The 15,760-nt window shown below is 49.0% G+C and overlaps 2 protein-coding genes across 2 annotated transcripts; both read left to right on the forward strand.

The window, feature by feature from the left end:
• The first annotated feature begins 645 nt into the window (after positions 1-645).
• On the forward strand, positions 646-2,516 carry RBP5 (retinol binding protein 5). The gene is made up of 4 exons (XM_065626966.1): positions 646-961; positions 1,219-1,397; positions 1,873-1,974; positions 2,368-2,516. Exons 1-4 carry the CDS (start codon positions 889-891, stop codon positions 2,419-2,421), a joined length of 408 nt encoding a protein of 135 aa, XP_065483038.1. The 5' UTR covers positions 646-888; the 3' UTR covers positions 2,422-2,516.
• Positions 2,517-7,552: 5,036 nt separating this feature from the next.
• On the forward strand, positions 7,553-14,194 carry C1R (complement C1r). Its single transcript, XM_065637651.1, has 11 exons — positions 7,553-7,634; positions 8,435-8,663; positions 8,896-9,088; positions 9,270-9,413; positions 9,561-9,757; positions 10,251-10,398; positions 10,488-10,609; positions 11,204-11,282; positions 11,692-11,832; positions 12,737-12,811; positions 12,921-14,194. Exons 1-11 carry the CDS (start codon positions 7,627-7,629, stop codon positions 13,739-13,741), a joined length of 2,157 nt encoding a protein of 718 aa, XP_065493723.1. The 5' UTR covers positions 7,553-7,626; the 3' UTR covers positions 13,742-14,194.
• Positions 14,195-15,760: the final 1,566 nt, after the last annotated feature.

Raw genomic sequence — 15,760 nt, forward strand, 5'->3', positions numbered from 1 at the left:
CCGCTCCACGCCCGGCCCCGCCCCGCCACTGCAGCATGACGTCACGGGCGCGGCGGGGCCGGTGCGGGTCGGCAGCCAATGGGAGGGGCCGCCGCGCCAGGTGCTACAGGGGGGCGCGGCGCGGCGCGGCACGGCTCGGTGCGGGGGAGTTGGTGTTTTCCTTCTCACTGCAAATCCGGGCTGCGCGCGGAGAGGGGCGAGGGCTGGGGGCACCTGGCTCTGGTGGGCGACGGGGGGGGCGCTTCAGAACTGGTACCCGGTGCTTCGTCCCGAGAAGCACCCTCGCACCTGCTGGAGGACGCGGGAGGAGCAGGCTGGGGAGGGAAAGATCATAAAGCATTGCGTAGGAAATCCAGAGAAACATCCATCCTGCTCGATCCTGAAGATCGAGAAGGTGCCGAGGCGAGGATCTGCAGACTGTATCCGGACCCCGCCGCCCATCCGACCCGGGCTCAGCGGGGCGGAGCTACCAGCCTGCCGTCTCCTCGACGGGTTGCCCGGGGCGGGAGCGGCGTGGGCCGTGCCACTGCTCTGAGGACGCTCGCAGCTACTGGCTTCGTGCTGTGAGAAAGGGCCGGCGGGCGGGGGGCGGGCTTGCCGCTGATTGGCAGCCGAGAGTTAAGCAGCCCCCGAGGAGGCGACCTGGCGCTCTCACGTCGCCCCCAGCCGAGGCGGAGATACTGGAAGCAGGGGCAGTCCCGGCCTTTTCCGCGCCCCCCGGCGCGGGGACTCTTACTGCAGCGGGAATTCCGGGAGCCGGGCTGCCCCGCAGACCTCGCCGCACCGCGGGAGAGGGACCGGCACGCCCGCTGAACGAGCTCGGTCCTAGCTCCGTGCCTGTTCCGCTCTTTCTCCTGCTCGCCGTCGGCCCGGTTCCTCTGCCCTGGGATGCCTCCCAACCTCACCGGTTATTATCGCTTCGTCTCCCAGGAGAACATGGACAATTACCTGCGTGCTTTAGGTAACTCCACCGTCTTCATCCCACTCCTTTCTCCCCTCTTGCTCCCTTCTGTCTTCAAAAATGTCCGCAGTTTGGGAGGGGAGGAGGGGTTTTGGGAAACCCTCTGGTCGTTCTGTCTGCGACCATCACTTTTGTGCTGTGGCGTGAGAGAGAAGACATGGCTGAAGCTCCCCGACTACAAGTGGAGGATCAGTGGGGATGCAGTTAGAGGATGGGTGCAGGTCATCCACAGATCTCCCCTCCCTCTCATCCTCCAGATATCAATGTGGTCCTGCGAAAACTGGTTTGTCTCTTGAAGCCCGATAAAGAGATCATCCACACGGGAGATCACATGGTCATCCGCACGATCACCTCCTTGCGGGACTATGTTATGGATTTTGACCTGGGAGTCCAGTTTGAAGAAGATCTGGGACCCGTGGATGGACGGAAGTGCCAGGTGAGAAGCCCAAACAGTGCAGTTTGATAGTGGACTGGGGGGCACTAGAAGTTCAGGGAATTGCTTCAGCTTTTGATTCACAAACCAGATGAGAGCCCAGCCCAGAGCTGGCATGTCCCCACAGGTCCAGAAACAAGTGGTTCTCTGAGTAAATCACTCAGAGTAAAGGAGAAAAGCACTGTACAGCCAGAAACTCAGTACTTTGGGATCCAGAGGGTACTATCCTCTGGAGCAAAGCTCTGAAAAGACAGAACATCAGGCCACTTGGCAGTACCCTGTTGCACTTGGAAGCCAGAGGGTCATTCACCCTCCCACAAAGAGCATCAATCCCAAGGAGCCACCAAAGAGACACCAGATCAGGGACTGCATTTGAAAATCTGTCTGACAGGAACAGTCAGTGTTGTTGCTGGAAACTTGTATTGCCAGAATCCGCTTGCCTTGGGACCACATCTTCCTCTCTCCTCCTTTTTTTCAGACCACTGTCTCCTGGGAGGGCGATCAGCTGGTGTGTGAGCAGCTGGGAGAGAAGAGGAACCGTGGCTGGAGGCACTGGCTGGAGGGGGACCAGCTGCATCTGGTGAGGAGGGGGTCCAGTGCAGCTTGCTAAATCCCAATTGCAGTGGGTGGGGGGTGACGCACGGTATGTGTGCTGCGGGTCCCGAGCCAGCTGTGTACTTTCCAGCTCCACTCAGACTTCAGCCCCGGCTCCTCAGGGGCAGCCACCCCTTCACACAAATATCCGCCTCCAGGGTTTAAAAGTTAACACAGCTCAGCAAAGACGATGTCCCTGCTTTGCCCTGCAGCCTGAGCCACTGGGGCTTTGGGAGGGTCAGGAAGGGCGTGCAGCAGCACGTGGCCTGCAAGACTCCAGTCAGCATCAGGGGTGCAAGCAGGGCTGTGGTAACCGCAGCTAGCATCAGAGAAGTGGAGGATCCAACCCGAACTCATCTTTCACCCTCCCTTTCCCCAGCGCATGACTGTTGAAGATGAGGTCTGTGTCCAGGTGTTCCAGAAAGTGAAGTGATGCCCGGCCGGATGCCCGGCCGGATGCCCAGCAGGGAACCTCGCTCCTGAGTGAAAACTGCCCCGGGATTGAAAAAGAAACAAGACCCGAGTGAGCCGAGCCGCCTCGTAGCAGCGCGTTTTCTTGTGCTTTGCCTCTCGCCCGGCGGCGGCGGAACGGGCCGGGGCGGGTCGGGACCTCCCGCGGCCGGGGCTCACGGCGGGGCCGGGCGGGCGGGGAGAGGAGGCCGCCAGGGTGGGCCGAGGCGGGGAGGGCGATGGGCCGTCGGCTGCGCGGAGGCTCATTTCAGAATAAAAGCCGGACGGGGAGGAGCGGGGCGGGGGTTGCTCCACGGCCGGCCCGCACCGTCGCAGCTGCCGCGCTCCTCCTGCTGCCTCCGCCGAAGCCAAACCCCGCGCTGCCCCCACTGCGGTGGGCGCAGGAGGTGCTGCCCGAGTGGGCGAGGTTGACTGAGGCTGTGCACTCTTCCTCAGCCACCAACACCTGCCACCTCCTCCTGTGCCCTGGGGATGCCGCATTCTTCTCAGGATCCCGGGATCCTCAAGCGGGACGAGCAGAAAACAGAACTTGTCCTTCAGAGTGAAGGATTTTCATGTAATCATGTGAAGTCCGAAGGTTGGGGCAAGAGAGCTAACCCCATGTTCACTGAGCTCCTGAGAAGGTCTCAAGAGTGAGGAAGGTACAGGCTCTCCTCCTGGTGTGAGAAAACATGGCCAATGCCTCTGGCCCTTACACTCCTGACATTCCTGGCAGTGTCTCCACATGGCCATCATACCTCTGTGAGTTCACAGCTCCTCTCTATAATCAAAGACCAAGGGGCAGAACCAAAGGAGGTGATGTCCCCTGAAAAGTCAGACCAGTGCCCAAGACAGAGACTACTAAAGACACCTGTGCACAAACCCACAGGGAGTTATTTCTGAAAGAAACTTGCAGTTGCCCCCAACAGAAAGTTGAAGAGGAGGGTGCTCAGGAATGTGTAGCTACTGACATCGCAGAGAACCATGAGGTAGGCAAATTTTGAAAATACAGGCCCTTTCCAAGCTAAGAAAATGCCTTTTTTTTTTTTTTTTTCCCAGCAGCTCATCTAAAAAAGTAGCATTTTTCCAAAGAGCTTCTTTTCAGGGACCTCAAAAGGTGAGTGCCATAAGAAAAGCATTCTTTCAGAACATGTAATAAGCAAGGGGTCGGGGAGCTGCAGCTGTACCTATAATATCAACCTCTGGCTCTTCAGGATTGTCTATGAGGACATCCCAGGCTGCAGCACCTTGTCAGTATCCACAGTGCAAAAGTATCACTGGGTGGGACATGTTCAAACCCAATGAGGAATCACATTGATGCCATCTGGCATGTCATTTAGCTGCTCTGTGCAGACCTCTACAACCCACCATTCCTTCTATCACAAGGAGCCTCTACATTACTTTCGTTGTATCATGAGGTTGCAAAAGGCCAAGCTTTGATTGATGCCAGCTGAAGTTGGTCCAACTGTTTCCCTCTTCCTACTCCTCCGTACAATGAGAGTCTTCTGAGCTGCTCCTGATCCCCAACATCAAGCTCACTTCACCATGTCCAGGCTGATATCTTCCAGTCTGCTTGACCAACAACTAATCAACTAATTTCAGTCCCTGCTCCAAAAGCTGGTACAAATTTTCCTTTTCTGAGCCTACATTCTGGTTGGTGATAGACAGCTATTGTCTTCAGGTGGCTAGCCAGACTCTTTCAGGAGCATGCCAACCACCTACATAATTGTCATGTAAGCTTATGACATGATATGCTGAGTGCATTGCATCTGACTTGTTGCCAGCCATCATATATCCATGACAGCCTCTTATGTTCAAAAAGCAGCCAGTTGTGCCAGCATCATAGGTAGGAATCACCCGCTTCATGTGGTCCACAGTCATAATAAACATAAGGGATAGTACTCCAATCTATTCTAGGGTTTCAATTAGTAGCTATCAGCACTATTTCACTGGTTTTTCATTTATAATCATGCTGTAGGTGCAATGCCTAAGTCAGATGGTGACTTTGCACAACAGTACTGTATCGCTGACACATGAGCCTGTGAGAGAATAGGATGGGAATAAAGTGTGATATTGGGAGGACACTGACTTTGTTTTTGCCCCTTGCTGAGTGGCTGGTGCTGCAGAAATACCTCCCTTCTGGGGTATTACACTTGGCTTTACCCCTTGATTCAGAACGCACAGAAACAGACTGCCAAGATCCTGCTGCTGGTCACCATCTCATACCAGGGGAAAGACCCACTGCTAGAGTCCTGAGCCTTCTTTTGGTGTAGGTCATTGTGTGAGTCCAATGCAGGCAGGTCACAAGTACAACCAGAGGCCACGAATGCAATTGCAAAGAGCAAATTTATTTTTGTTACCTCGCTACATGGGGATCTCCGAAACAGCACCTACGTTCCTGGGCAGAGGTGACACAAGCAGAGACGCAGGCACTGCAGAATTCAGCCATGGTTGAAGATGAACGAGCCTGCTCATTTTGGTCTGTATATAGGGATTTACACAGGCGCAGTTTACCACACTGCTTTGATCTTTGCCTGCAGGAATCTCAAGGATGTATGATAAACTGCCTTTACAAATCTTTTCATAGGCCTGTTATCTAAACACAGAGGTTCTACTTGTGACTTATGTGTTTTTCTACACACCAGCTACAGTCGCTTGAGTGTATTTACGGTTCTCCTCGCCATTCTTCTGCTATTCCCATACAGTCATCTTCTCCGTATCAGCCAGAGCTGCAAGAGTGGCATGATTTGTTTGAAAAAGTGGTAAGCCACTGGATAGCACAGGTCTGGCTGTGTGAAGTCCAAGCCTTATGGTGTTCCCAAAAGGCTGCAATGGTTAGTCAAACCAAGGAGTTGAAGGTGGAGTGCTCGTCCTTACAGGTGAGCCTGGGCTTGTGGCCCTGGTGTGCTATAGGGCAGGTGGTGTAGCTGTAGGTTGCCCAACAGAGGTATTTGTCTTCCTTGCTTCAGGTCTGAGGATAAAGCATCCAACTCATCTTCTCAGTGGATGAGGGGGTCTGCACATCAGAGGATGATCTCATGGCTTCTGAGGCTGTACAGCAGATTTCTTTCCAATGATCTGCTGCTACACACTGTATTCAAAGTAGGAGTCTCTCTCCATGAGTGGATGTTGGCATCTTTGACCATGCTGAAGATATACAGTTTCTTTACTTTACTCTGATAGTGTCTGGATTTATTGTACAGTCCTCTTGTAACCCAGCAGGCAGCAAAGAGGTGCTAGTTTTGGCATTCTGTGGTCCTACATGTATTTTGCAAAGAAAGGCACAGACATCCTTCTGAGGAAAAAATGGTACCAAATGATACCTGGCTCCTGCCTAACATAAAGAAGAGGTTAGCACAGAGCATCTGAAGGGGAGCACTACCAGCTGAAGCACTGGAGCAGGACCAAGGGCATAGCTGTATTGGTCAAATCAGGTCGTTCTATGGGACATGTTATAGAGGTGGGCTGCTCCAGTTAGGCATATCGCCAACTAACCACCCTTGCTTTACCAGCTGGAGTACTCTCCTAGTACCCAAGATGGTGTTATCGGGGCAGGGGGGAGGAAATGAAGACGTGGGAGATTTGCCTTGAAAGTGCCACAGGGAACTCCCAGTAGTGCCCCCTGGGTATAAGATTCCTTGTCAAGAAGACACTGAAATGATCAGCTTCCTTATAAATGATCCTCAGTCACATCTGTCTATCTGTGCCTTGCCAGGGAACACTTTTGCACCAGTGACTTGTTCATAACAGATCTCTCAGTGAGTATTAGTTTCCAGTGCTTGCCAGCTACTTTCCAGATGTGGTTTCTGAGTAAAAGCTGCTCTTCTCGGGGGACAGTAAGCCAGCAGAACCTGCTCCAGCATGGCACAGCACAGCAGTGTTACTGCCCAAGTATGTTTACCACACAAAGGAGATGTTTAGGCAACAGGAAGTACTGGGGTAATGTCCCCCACTTAATCTTAATTCTGATGTCTTGGACCATATCGTGTTACTATATAGGCACTAATTAGATGTTCATGTGGTCTTTTTCAGATAAAAATTCAAAGGTGTTTGATGAGCAGGTTCTCTAGTCTTCAATGCACTTCCATAAATATACCAAAGAAGTTTTCTTCACTCATTTTAACGCTATTTTCATCTTTATTCAACATGGTTTTGTAGCTGTGAATTATTTCCTATTATTTAAATGCAAGGAACTTGTTAGTTTCTCTGAAACCACAGATGATTCTAAGAGAAAACACTAAAATGATGTTTTACCTCTTACACCAAAGTCTGAAAGCCAAGGAATTTTAAACTGTATAAAGTTGGTGGCACACAATACATGTCTTGGGCACTGTGTTGATAAAGGCCTGAAAAGTGTTTGTGAGTTGCTATCTTTTCTCGTTTCCCCATTAAATACTGACAGCCTTATGTATCTCTCTTGTTTCTCCTAAAAATGCTTGCAGAACAAACAGCAAGAAGGGTTCTTGAAAAGGGACTTCTTCTCATAATGCTTTGATTTCTAATTAATTTTAATTAATTAGTTCATTTTATTAATATCTATTTAACTCAAATGTCCGAGGTTTCTCGCATTGCCTGAAGAAGCTCCTAGTTCCCATCTCAAAGAACCTGAAGTGCTCTTCAGCAAACCAGAACAGACAAAACCTGACTCCTATGACAGTTTGGGTTTTTTTTTTAAAGTTTAATTTAAACTTAATTTAAGCTTAATTTAAAAAAATTAATTTAATTTGTTAAGACTAAAATTTATGGTCTTCTTCCTACAGCAGGAAACTGCCCAGAAGGAGTCAGGGAGACTTCCTAGGAGAACAACTTTGAGGGGGAACAAACTCCGAGCAGCTGCTGGATTGCAGATCAAACCCTAGGAAGGGTCTCAAGCAGTCGTTCATCCTGCCTTCTCGCCTACAAGCGGGAGCCGGGCTCTGCGGGGCTCCCGGCGGCCCGTGTTCGCATGCTGCGGGGGGGGACCAGCAGCTCGGCAGCAGCTCGGCAGCAGCTCGGCAGCAGCTCGGCAGCAGCTCGGCAGCAGAGGGCAGCAAGCGCCGAGCTGCGGGAGCCTGGTCCCCCGCCAGGGCCGGGCTTTCTCTTCCCCCGCCTCTCCCCACCTACCTGACCAGCCCCCGGGCTCGCCCGCTGGCCGCCGCTCCGGAGCTCCGGCCGGGGCAGCGGGGAGGACGGGCCGGGGGGTGAGCGCATGGAAATGTGAGTGGGGGCGGCTGGGGAGGGGATGCGCAGCCACATCTTTGCGGGGAGGGAAAAGGGAGGGTTAGACCCTTCCAACAAAGGAGAATAGGGTGAAGGGGCTGTGCTCGTGCTTGCTGTCCCTCTGTTAAAGCTTTGCTAGCATGTAGGGTTGAGGAAGAAGGATCTTCCTGGCTGATGTTTTCATGAGATCTGGGCAGTGAGCTTCTTTTGGAGGAACACTGACAGTCTCATTCCCCAGAGGGGAAGAGGGACGATCTGCAGAATGAGAAAAAAAAACCATGAGAGGCAACTTTTGGAGGGGAGGGATTGAGGCATGACTGGGTAGAGGGCTGCCCAGGAGGCACTACAGGATTGCTCCTCAGCAAACTGAGCTTGAGATCTCCACAACCTCACCAAAGGAATTGAGCAGAGGCCCTAAACTAGCAATAGACAGAAATGTCCAGCTGGCCCAGAGCCAAGGGGAACCAAACTTCCCCTGTTTCTAAGGGACCCAGCCCCATGACTGCTGGAAACAAGCAGATGTTGCTCAGGAAAATTGCCCATGTTTTTTCAGACTGCTTTCTGGGTTGATGAATCTCTTTGGCTGGGTCACAATGCCTTGCTGGAACCTGGGTAGTGCTGATGTCTTCGTTTCAGCTGTCCTTGTTCCTCAGTGATCTAAGCCAGAAGCTGTACCTGCAACTAGGCCTCCTGTGTTTGGATTCCATTAGACAGTTCACAAGTCACTTGTGAAGTCTCCCCTGATTTTGGATGACCTGATTCTGTGAAATGTCATAGTTTACTTGCCATGTTCACAGGCACGTTCCTTTTCCCCCGTGGGCCTTCCTCTTTTTTGGAGTGATCAGTTCCAGTCCAGTGCCAAGAAAGCTTTTTGGGGAGATCAGATCTCCCGGTTATCCCAAGCCATATCCCAACAATAACATCAGCATCTGGGATATCCATGTTCCAAAAGGCTATGTGGTGAAGCTGACCTTCAGATATTTTGACCTGGAGCCATCTGAGTCCTGCTTCTATGACTATGTTAAGGTATGTGTATAGATACCTGGGCCAAGGGGTGGCTGGAGGTGGGAATCTAGTGGCCAGCATATGCAACGTCTCTTCATTCAACAGACCTCCTCTCATGCTTCCCACAAAGGAAAGGGAAGGAGATAAAGATAGAAATGGGTGGAGCAGGTGCTGGCAACTCATGGCTGGGTAATGATACATGGAGCAGGCTGAATCTTATGAGGTTACAGTGATTTTCCCTTAACCTCGACAGATCAAAGCAGACAAGAAGAACTTGGGCCGATACTGTGGCCAGCTTGGGTCAATCACAGGCAATCACCCAGGAAGAAAGGAGTTTGTATCCAAGGGGAACAGAATGCACCTGGCATTTCATTCTGATTTCTCCAATGAAGACAATGGCACGGTGATTCCCTATAGGGGCTTCCTGGCCTATTACCAAGCTGTGGGTGAGTAGGCAATACCCTCACCATGCAGAAAGAAGCCTGTGTGGCTCCAAACAATTTTCCTCCTTGTCAGACAAATAAAGAGAAGCTGTAAGCAAGGATATGGATCTCTGTGTACTTTCAGTGTACATCAGAGAGGTTTAATGCTTTCCTCCTCTTGTCCCTGTATCTCCTATGTCTTCAGATTTTGATGAATGTGACCCTAACAATGCTGCTGAGGAAGATGAAAGGCCTCGGTGCCAGCATGTCTGCCACAACTATGTGGGTGGCTACTTCTGTTCTTGCCGGACTGGCTACCAGCTTCAGAGTGACCTCCACTCCTGCAAAGGTAAATTGAAATTTCGAAAGATCAGAGGATTCCAGGGAAGGAGCCCTTCAGCTGGAAAGGGTGGGAGAAGTGACTTAGAGAGCAGTTGACTGGACTGCAGAAGACACAGCTCCACAATGTGACCTCTATATTCTTCCTCTATACCAGTGGAGTGCAGCAGTGAGTTGTTCACAGAGGCATCTGGGTACCTGAGCAGCCCCGAGTACCCCCAGCCCTATCCTGAAGACCTCCAGTGTAACTACAGCATCCGTCTGCAAAAGGGCCTGTCTATCATCCTGAAGTTCTTGGAACCCTTTGAGATTGATGATCACCAGCAAGTCCGCTGCCCTTATGATCAGCTTAAGGTACTGGGGATTAGTAAACTACTTCCAACCCTGCTGCCAGACTTGGACAGGAGTTCTGGGTACACCTGTATTTGGATGAGAAATATGGGGTCAGTATAAGGCAAATGCCCCAGGATGAAGGACTGAGCTCTTCCCTTGTCCTTCCCTCAATGCATGCACTTTACCATTGTCCTGAGGTCAGAGGCTCTGGGTCACAGGCACCTGTGAGTGGAGCCAAAAAAAACATCCTTCTTTCAGTTTTATCTACCTTTGATTTAATCTCAGGATTTAAAGGGATTGATGGCTCTGATTCCCATGATAAAGGAGGAGAGCTTGTGGTAGGTCAGCCCTTTGTTCTGATCTGTCAGTGCAGAAATCAGCAAAGATAGGTCAGACAACCAGCCCTGTTCACCATCATAGGCACTGTGGCAAACTTGGTCTGGATTGAAATAGGAATATTGGGGCAGAGAGGCATGTGTGTTTCTGTCCCTGTGACACCTGTTTTCCCCATCAGATCCAAGCACGAGGGAGAGAGATTGGTGAATTCTGTGGCAAGGAGTCACCTGGCAGCATTGAAACCAACAGCAATGAGGTGGACATTCTCTTCCTCACCGATGACTCAGGGTTCAGCCGTGGCTGGAAGATCCACTACACCTCGGAGAGTAAGACATTTCTTACGCAGAGGCTACTACAGCCCATGTACACCATTTGTTAATACCAACTCACTTTGTCCCATTCCGTTCTCTAACAGAAATACGGTGCCCACAGCCTGTCCCACGAGATCAGTTTACCATCATCAGAGACCCGCAGCCTGTGTATCAGTTTCAGGACTATTTCATTGTCAGCTGCAAGACTGGATATAACCTGATGGAGGTGAGATCCCTTCCCTACTCCCTTCAGCCATATTCAGGCTTCTCTTCAGTTGGCGTAAGTCTTTCATCTTTTAGTAAAACTTCCCTTTGGGATTTCATGCATGGTAACCTCTTGCAATTCCTGCTTCTTCCTTGCTTCTGTTGGCTTTCTTCCAGTGGTTTATTCTTTCCTAGTTCCCTTCCCCATGCAATTACTGTTTCACAAAGCCCTGGTAGAAGATGAGAGACAAAGATCCCAGGAAACATTGGTAAACAAGACTATCTCTTTGGAAGGATATGAATTCAGATTTGAAGCAGTAGATGTTACCTGCCTCCCTTGCCATCCTATTGCCAGGACTGGGTAGCGCCCCAGACTTGTCACACTTTCATGGTTGCTGGCTGCTGATACCTTGGCCTGCTACGAAGAATTTGTAGCCTGTGGCAAATGCAGGACAGAGGGAAGGCAGCCAAGGGAGAGGACAGCAACTGGAACAGACCGCAGAGGGGCAACTATTGGACAGAAGTGAAAAGATGGGCAGATAGAATAATATTTTAATGTGGCGAGGGAATGTAAGGCTCTGTACAACCAACAAAGATGTTTTTCTTTCCCATGCAGGGCAACCGAAAGCTGCCATCCTTCACAGCTGTTTGCCAGGCTGATGGCACATGGCATCAGTCCATGCCCCGCTGTGAAAGTGAGTGATCTGAGAACAGGGATTATGCCCCCTGCTGTGGCTTTCCCCCTCCAAGAACATCATGAGTTCAGCCTCTATAACTCAGTTTGTCTGTGGCTGTAGACTCATGGATATGCTGGCTGGAAGGACCTGCAGAGGTTCACAGTTGACTTTTGTTACACTTTTCCACTTGCAAAAACTTTAATGTTTTTCCTCCCTTACAAAAATGCAGAAAATATCACTAAAAATTTCCTATAATGTTGTGACGTCTAAAAGCAAAAGATCCCAGTCTGGGATCCATTTTACAACAACCTCTCTCTGCCCACTGTACTAAGTGGTCCTTGACATCATGGCCACAATCCAAGTTGAGCCTAAACCTGCAGGCAGTAAGGCTATCTTGTGATTATTCTGGTTTTTTTCTTTCTTGTAGTTGTGAACTGTGGCAACCCTACAGACCTGACCAATGGGGCATTCAGCTATGTTAACAAACCTGCAAACAACAGCTACCAGTCAGTGATCACGTACCAATGCAATGAACCATATTATCACATTGTCACTGGAACAGGTGGTGGTGAGTCCTAATTGCACACAGACATTGAAATCTGTGTGTGAAAAGCCGTCTTAGATTTCCGGTTAGAATTGTCTCTGCTCCCCAGGCTTGGGGCTCATGCTTTCTTCCTGTGAAGGCTGCCCAATCTTTCCTTGGCTCTGCAGCATAGCTCCTGAGGCTTGTTGTCTCAGCCTATTCCCACCCTGCTTCATTCACAGAGGCCATCACATCCTTCCTCCACACTCTCCATAACTTTTGCAGAAGATCTTATTCTCTCATCTGTGATGTATTCTTCTGTAGTGGATTTCATTATTTCACTGACATTTGAGGCATGGTGTCTAGGAATCACCAAAATTATGAAACTTTGCCACACCAGCCTGAGTTGCTACAGATGCAAATAAATAAACTTACACTCCACTCCACTCCACTGTAACACTGTTTACCTCTTTGGAATCTTGTTCAGCAGCAGGGACATCTAAGGGCTAAATAACATACATACAGAAAAACTGATTTTTATGCAGCAGGTCAGAAAAATTAAGCTAAAGTTCAAAACCATTCACATGCCTTCTTTTTGCACCTGAGATATGATTCTACAGAAGTAGTGCCTGAGCTTTACTGGTCTCCTCGGAACTGAGGTGCTTGGAGATGTACATGTTATCCAGAGGGAGACATTCCAGATTGTACCACAGGCAGCTTTTCCTGGGAAAGGGTGCCTTTGGGATGGAAGGGTTGAGTGCAGCATGTGGGACACCTTGGAGAGAGGAACCCTTGGAAAATTATTCTATTCTATTTCTATTCTATTTCTATTCCTATCCTATTCCTGTTCTATTCCTATCCTATTTCTATCCTATCCTATTCTACTCTATCCTATCCTCACCTCATGCCTGCAGGCCTAGGTCTCATTTACTTCCCTCTTGTCCTACAGACAGATTCACCTGCTCTCCTGAGGGAACCTGGGTCGATCGAGATGGCCAGGTGAAGATTCCTGCCTGCTTGCCAGGTCAGTAACAGACTCTTTGTCTGATGCTTACTGATTCATGCTTAGAGTCAGTACAAAGCCAGGACAGCATGCAGGGAGGGGGTCATGACCTCCTTGCATTTCTCCACAGTGTGTGGGAAGCCGGACAATCCCGTCACTGAAGTCCAGCGGATCTTGGGTGGCAAGTCAGCAAGGACAGGCAGTTTCCCTTGGCAGGCTCTGACTGGCATCCATGGACGAGGGGGTGGTGCGCTCCTAGGTGACCGCTGGATCCTGACTGCTGCCCACACCATATTCCCCAAAGAGGCAGCCAGGAACAATGTAAGCCTGGACCAGCTAGCACAGGAGGCTGACATTTTCCTCGGTCACACCGAGGTAGAAGAGCTTCACAAGATGGGTAACCACCCTGTACGTAGGATCTTTATCCATCCAGACTACAATCCTAACGATCAGCACAACTTCAATGGGGACATAGCCCTGCTGGAGCTGAAACACCCCGTAACCCTGGGCCCTATGGTACTGCCCATCTGTCTGCCAGGTACTACCAACAATACTTTCTACACAGATGGGCACATGGGCTATGTGAGTGGCTTTGGTGTGGAAAAAAACTTTATTTCAAATAATTTGAAGTATGTAAGCCTACCAGCGGTTGCTCGAGAGAAGTGTCAGAGTTGGCTGGACAGTAAGAAGAGAGATATACCTATGGTTTTCTCTGAGAACATGTTCTGTGCTGGCTTCCTCACAGTCAAACAGGATACCTGCCAGGGGGATAGTGGGAGTGTCTTCACAGTGTTAGACACAGAAAGTGGTCGCTGGGTGGCTACCGGTATTGTTTCTTGGGGTATTGGCTGTGCCGAAGGTTATGGCTTCTACACCAAGATCCTCAACTATGTGGATTGGATCAAAGGGATAGTAAGGGAGGATAGCCGCTCAATGTTGCTGTCCTACTAGCTGAAGAATCACTGATAGCATCTAAATTTCCAGGCACAGCAAATCATATCTAAAGCTTTTGATGGTGTCTGAAAGACTTTCCAAACACACATACCACATAACCTTCATCATGAGCACTTCTGAAAGCCACCAGAGTGTTTGATGAGTTCTTGGTGGTACTATCAAAACTTACCAAAGCTGCTGTACCATTGGCAGTTTGTGGGACACCTTCGTGGATGTTCTGGCTCTTCCAAATCTTATTATTGGTTGAAGCTTTAATAATATAAGAAATTCTCATGACAGCAAACGTTATTGTTTGAAGTGCTGACAGTATCATCAGACTACTGCAGTCAGCTTTTGTACTCTATTGTTCAGGGCAGCAGACTTTCTTGAAGGATGTGGTACTTTGTGCTGAGTACAGTGTGCATATGCCCATTTGCATTAGTGAGATTCTATTAATATTAAAATAATTGCTGGAGAAAACAGGTGTGTTATGTTTTTCTCTCCTTTTTTTTTTTTTTAACAACTACTTAATATTTCCCATCACTGAGAGCAACTTATGGACTTTAAATAGGCATTGCTTTACTTACCACTAATGTGTCTCCAGCTCTGCAATGGTTGTGGCAGTTGCTCACCTGTAACAAAATTGCCATTAGATTAGGAGTCCGAAACCCCAGGTGGCTTCAAGGAAGGCAAAAATAAGCTGTCTGTGTGATGCCACATTCAAAAGACAGGAAAGATGGCAACTAATCTCACGGAGAAAAGAGCTCAGGCACCTCTACTGACCAGAATTTGAGGACGGGGGTTTTTATGCTATGCAAAATAAAGCTCTAACTGCAGGTCTAAAACGATACTGACTCAGACAGAAGATGACCCCTCTTGTGTTGTGGAGTTGTCCACTCTCTGGAGTTGTCTCTTGACTAGTTTTCTTACCGCAGATCAACCTACCTTTTTCTTGTGAGTCACTGAGAGAACTGAAGTTTACAACAGCTTGACAGGGGAACTCTGGGGTTAAGATCATAGTTGCCTTCTTGCACCGTTTTCTGTAAGATCCAGCTCCAGGTCTTTTCAGGTGTCAGTATCTCTTATATGCTTTTGAGATGATATACCCTGTGAAATTGCACTTCTGATATAAATTCATCCATGATCTCCAGGGTTCAGAATTATGTTGATTTTTCCCACTTTTATGTGCAAGAGGGGAGCATAAGAGGCAATGAGAGCATGGAAAACCATGATGTCCAGTTGTACAGGAGCAATGGATAAACGCTGGTCTTGGGGGGGAGGAGAGAGAATGAGGCATATGCAACTGGGTGGGGGGTATTCCAGGTGAAGAACGGGGAATTTCTAGAATGCTCAATGAGTACAGGTGATAAGAACAACAAAATACCCAACTCTTCAGTCCTTGTAAAAATTGAGAAAAATTATTGAGAAGCCATCATAAAGAATCTCCTGCTTTGCAGGACACTAGGAAACCTTGGGAAGCTGAGGCATGGAGAACAGATGATTTGCCCCCAAACCCTATAGGAATCTGTGACCCTCCTAGGAATGGTTGTCCCAGCTAAATAAATATCTTCCCTGTCTCCTACTTCTGGACCATTCAGCCACATTTCTGTTTCTGTTCTCCTCTGCTGTCCTTAACTGATTTCAGCGTTTGTTGTCTTGTCCTTTTCCCAAAAGACTGGAGTTAATCAGTAAGCTAGTAAGTAATAATGTGACACTGCTTGCCTGAGTGGCTTTGTGGTCATAGAAGCTAAGGAAAATGTGTTAACCTTAGTTTGAAGGTCACTTTTTCAGAACTTAAGATAGATTCATTTTCACCAAATTGTACTTCGTTGAGCTATCACTGTTGCTGAAGTACCCATCACATAGCAAAGAAGCAGCTTTCTGATAGCCAGCCATAGCAGTCTGTAAGATTTCCAGTGGCTTTTGCTCATGATTACCCTAGATGTTTGGGCACATCTGTATTCTTTATGGAATTCTAAGACATACTGTGAAGTTATAAAATATTGCTACGATGATACCACTTCATCATTATTGTTT

Source organism: Caloenas nicobarica, chromosome 1 (genome assembly GCF_036013445.1).
Source record: "Caloenas nicobarica isolate bCalNic1 chromosome 1, bCalNic1.hap1, whole genome shotgun sequence".
In the NCBI taxonomy this organism is placed as follows: Eukaryota; Metazoa; Chordata; class Aves; order Columbiformes; family Columbidae; genus Caloenas; species Caloenas nicobarica.

Excerpts from the sequence above, each read along its gene's own strand:
- C1R (XM_065637651.1), top strand. Across the intron at positions 10,399-10,487 it reads GATCCACTACACCTCGGAGA|AAATACGGTGCCCACAGCCT; the intron begins GTAAGACATTTC and ends GTTCTCTAACAG. Across the intron at positions 11,833-12,736 it reads TGTCACTGGAACAGGTGGTG|ACAGATTCACCTGCTCTCCT; the intron begins GTGAGTCCTAAT and ends CTTGTCCTACAG.
- RBP5 (XM_065626966.1), top strand. The coding sequence starts at position 889 with ATGCCTCCCAACCTCACCGGTTATTATCGCTTCGTCTCCCAGGAGAAC. Across the intron at positions 962-1,218 it reads CAATTACCTGCGTGCTTTAG|ATATCAATGTGGTCCTGCGA; the intron begins GTAACTCCACCG and ends CTCATCCTCCAG. Across the intron at positions 1,398-1,872 it reads TGGATGGACGGAAGTGCCAG|ACCACTGTCTCCTGGGAGGG; the intron begins GTGAGAAGCCCA and ends CCTTTTTTTCAG.